General features: G+C 45.0%; 1 protein-coding gene across 1 annotated transcript; it reads right to left on the minus strand.

Annotated features, from left to right (window-relative positions):
- On the minus strand, positions 1–3,805 carry LOC147446153 (uncharacterized). The gene is made up of 2 exons (XM_086525438.1): positions 2,833–3,805; positions 1–2,594 (listed from the first exon to the last, which is right to left on the minus strand). Exon 2 carries the CDS (start codon positions 2,584–2,586, stop codon positions 46–48), a length of 2,541 nt encoding a protein of 846 aa, XP_086381564.1. The 5' UTR covers positions 2,587–2,594; positions 2,833–3,805; the 3' UTR covers positions 1–45.
- Between the last annotated feature and the right edge of the window lie 486 nt (positions 3,806–4,291).

Consider the following 4,291-nt stretch of genomic DNA (forward strand, 5'->3'; position numbering starts at 1 on the left):
TGTCCATAATAATTAATTCATATTAGAAACTGAGCCTTTCAATACTTACAGATGATGACAAGGGTAATGTTTATTTACATGAGAGACTGTTCCCACCAACAGAGGACCCGCAATGGCTGCTTGCGCAAGAACCTCTTTCTCGGCATCTCTTAGCGGTCGAGCCGCATGGGTAGCAATGCACATTGATAAATCAGACATTACATACTTACAAGAGGAGACTTGATCTGCCCTCCAGAAAGTATAGTCAAAAGACAGTGCATCCTTCTCCATAGCTCTGTGTCGTTTCCTTATGACGAGGTCCCTTAATCTCTCTCGCCGGTAATCATGAGCTCCATTGAACTCCTGGCCTGGATCCATGTGCAGAGAATCTCCTAACCTTCTCACCCGCTCTTGCCATACATGCCTCCAAGAATCTGCACGAACCGCTCCAGGAACTTCCGGCACCAATGGTTGCAATTCCCGACTACCATGAGTGCGATTGAGCTCTAGGACGGGGTCTACATGCAGAGAGTCCCTTAACCTTCTCAACCGCTCTTGCCATGAGTCTATAGGGACCACTCTTTCAGCCATACTCTCATAAGCCTCTGACTGCCATGCTTGCAATGACCGGAGTGAACTAGAGCTACTGACTTGCTGTTCATTCATTTGTGAACCCTTCACAGCTGATAATGATAATACCTCACTATTGCTGATGGCACGTTCATTTATACTTCTGCAATCACCACCTTCATCATGCTCTCTGCTCCTCACACTAGATGTATCATCACTTCCACCTCTTATAAGTGTCATGTCATCTCCCAATGCCTGCTCATCCTTTCGGCATGCAAGATCACAAGCATGCATTTGAGATCCCTGTACATCGAAATTCTCTTCTGACAGATTGTTACAATAAAGACCGCCCGTCCCTCTAATGCCTGTTAGAAACCCAAGGCTCATGCAGTCTTTCTTTTTCCAACTATCAGGTTTATGGCATCTTCTTAATGAATACCTGTTCGTCAAGTCCGCTTTTGAATCCCTAAAGCACTTGTTTCCTTGCAGCCTGTAGACATTATCTCTTGCCTTGCCATGGCCCTCACCCTGACAATCAGACTTCCCATTTAAGCTATCTACATGTTCTGCAATAGCTTCCGATGACATGGGATGGTCATCCACAGAAACAGAAAATGCCTCCAAAGGAGTGTATGACTCTAGAGTAGTCTCTCCTGCAAACAGGCTACTACGTAAGCTCTCTGATTGTGAACTTTCCGACCCAATTGGTCCATCCTTTAGAGGCGATGAGCATTCACCAATGACACTACGCTCCGGAAAATCAGTACAACTATCAAGGTCACTGGAATCATTGGATCTCCAGTCCTCGTGTGAGGAAGTAAGCCTGCATTCTGTTTCAGATTCAAACTCCTCAACAAGTTTCTCCTTGCCCTTAGAAGCTGGTAGCCTACATCTGTCAAATCTTTGAAGCAGCCGAGATGGAAGCATTTTTGAGGAGCTACTCTGAGGTTCCTCTATGCATCTCGAATCCTCCATGGCCCCAAAATCCCCACTCTTGCTACTCATGCCAGCCATGCACCCCTTTCCTTCATCCTTGCCACTTGAACCCTTCCCTTGGTCCTCTCTTATGAAAAGTTGACTAAGATGCCGCTCTACTTTCGGCGGCGCCTCCACTATACTGGAGAATTCGTCCAGTGCCTGCATATATGATGACTTGAGCTCCTGAATATGGTGCTCCCGCAGATATACTGTTATACTTTCCACCATATCAACAAGCACAAAAGCTGTCAACTCAGAAAATTGGGCCACAAAGGCTGGTAAAGAATCCCTTAGTTCATTGAGACCCTGCACAATTGCAAAATGGATGACAGGGAGCATTCGCTTAAGCACATCATTGCTAGGCGCAATCACCTGGCGCAGAGTGAACTGTGAGAGAGGATTCCTTTTTATTGATGCATCAAATGGAGTCGATTGGGTATAAGAAGAACTATTCCCTTGCTGTGCTTGCTTGCTTTCAGCCTCCAAAACCGGACCGCCAGGTACAACTCTTTCAAACCCCTCTTTGACTTGAGTGTAATCCCAATAACCTCTGTTTCCATCAGCGTCACTGGGGTTGTTACTTCTTTCCATGCTATCTTGTCTCATAAGGGGCCCCATGGAATCAGACCCAGTTGAGGCCCCCTCTTGCGATCTGTGGCCAACACTATCCAACCCCAGAAGAGTGGAATCCAGCTCAGAAAAGTCCCCACATTTTGCGGCCATAAACACGAACTTCTCAACCGAGCCCCCTATTTCTGCATAGCGCATGCACCTTGCCCAAGACAGAGGCTCCTCTCTTGGCTGCCCCACCCTTACTACAAGGGACTTGAGATTTTTGAATGCCTTAACCATAGCAAATATTCTATGCAGCCTTTCATCATAAGATGAAAAATTTCCTGGGCACACGATCAAAAGAGAAGGTACTCGAACGGCTTGCTGACGAAAACATTTGGAGACAAACATACATTGAATAAGAGTTTTATAATCGTTGATGCGAGAAAAGATAAGCTGAGCCACTTCATCAGGAAGGTGGTGGAAAAAATCTGTTTGGCTCTCCATTGAGCAGCCTGCACATCATAAAAAACCCCCAAAAAAAGAAAAAACATAAGAGTCGTCTGGGTATGACGGTAGAGAGTTTCATGGGCACCCTATAAGGCCCATGTCTCCTTACATCTTGTCTTTCACAAAGAACTGTCTCTGGTCAAGATGCCTACCAAAACAGCTGTTCATTTAACAACCCTATCCAAACAAAAACAGATCTCAGGCTAGAAAACTTTTGCATCAAGAACTGAGAATCTTTCTTACCTCGTTAAAATGTAGATAATGAAGGGTAGATGGTGCAAGCATTAAGTATTCCTGCTTAGGAGTGCAGCCATCCCTGACAACAGCTGACAAAACTTAAATAGGTGCTTCAAGGTAAAACACCCAACAGACTTATGGATCAAAATGTTGTGTGCCCAGCCAAAGGGTTCCAAAGGCCACAATTTGCTATGAGGTGTTAGATAGCATACATTGATTTTGCTACGGCACAGATAAGAGCTGCTAAGGTAAAAAAGGTGACGCCTTTCTGCAATGTATCAAAATCCCATACAGATGAGGCTCATGAGTAAGAGCTTCATCACAAAGAATGGCCCCGACACGCCAGACTAAATTCACTGACCAAGTAAGCAAATCTGCTATAGAATTGTAAAACTGCTACTGCAGAATGAAGAAATCTGCGTTTATGTGTAAACGCATCCAGGATCAAGCCCTACTTGCTGCGGCTGATTTTCTGACTGGTAGAAAGCTGTGGATCGGCGAACACATAAGCCAATCTAAGTAAAACAAGCTCATCGAACCTTCGGCAAGGGAACATCACAAGCCTCCTGCACTCGAAGAGCGGCAAATAACCCAAAGAGGCGCAGCTTACAACGCTTCTAAGCGAAGCTGGCAACAACTTCCTGGGAAGGTAAGGTCTCCATTGCTCCTGCGGCATGCGACACGCATGCCTCCTAGTTAGTTCTGCGTGTTACGCTGAAGATGGTAATGAGCGGGCATGCGACACGCATGCCTCGGGAACTTAGCTTGTCCGTTGAAGTAGGCCGTAGTTAGTTCTGCGTGTTACGTTGAAGATGGTAATGAGCAGCGCAATGCCATTGGGAATCTTCGCTGCTAGGAAAAGTACCTACCTAGAGCAGGAGGATCGTCATTGAAAGGATGCTTTTGCAACGCTTCAGTAGCAACTCTTTTCTTAAAGCTTAACTATCAAGCATCTAACCTCTCAAAGAGCCATACAAAAGGGGGCACTTGGTTAGTGTGTGTGCATTTGGAGGTAGCATGTTGTAATCCATAACTAGTGGGGCAGGATGCCACCTTCAAGATCGTGTTCTCTCTTGCAAATGTTGCTAGAACAAGAAAATGGCAATAGATGACAAGAAAATCAAGATGGAAAGCGTGAGATAATGTGTCCCTCTTATGCTTGGTAGGGAAGACCGTTATCATTAACCATTAGATTGTGGACATAATCTCACAATTTAGTACAAGAGAAGGAGGTCGATGGATTGAACAACCTTGTTTGCAAGCTTTATACGTACCACTTTCTTCTTGTCTTTGATGAGAAAGTAAAATCCATCCCAGCTACATTTTGCAGCTAATGCCATTGGTAGAAGCTAGATGGTTAATTATTAGATTGTGCGCATAGTCAGACAATTTGGTAAAGAAGATGGAGGTTGATGAATTGAAAGAACAGTTGTTGGTAGCTCAATGCAAAGTTGTTGCAACATGG

The sequence above is a fragment of the Adiantum capillus-veneris genome, chromosome 12, assembly GCF_014529385.1.
Source record: "Adiantum capillus-veneris isolate H3 chromosome 12, ASM1452938v2, whole genome shotgun sequence".
In the NCBI taxonomy this organism is placed as follows: domain Eukaryota; kingdom Viridiplantae; phylum Streptophyta; class Polypodiopsida; order Polypodiales; family Pteridaceae; genus Adiantum; species Adiantum capillus-veneris.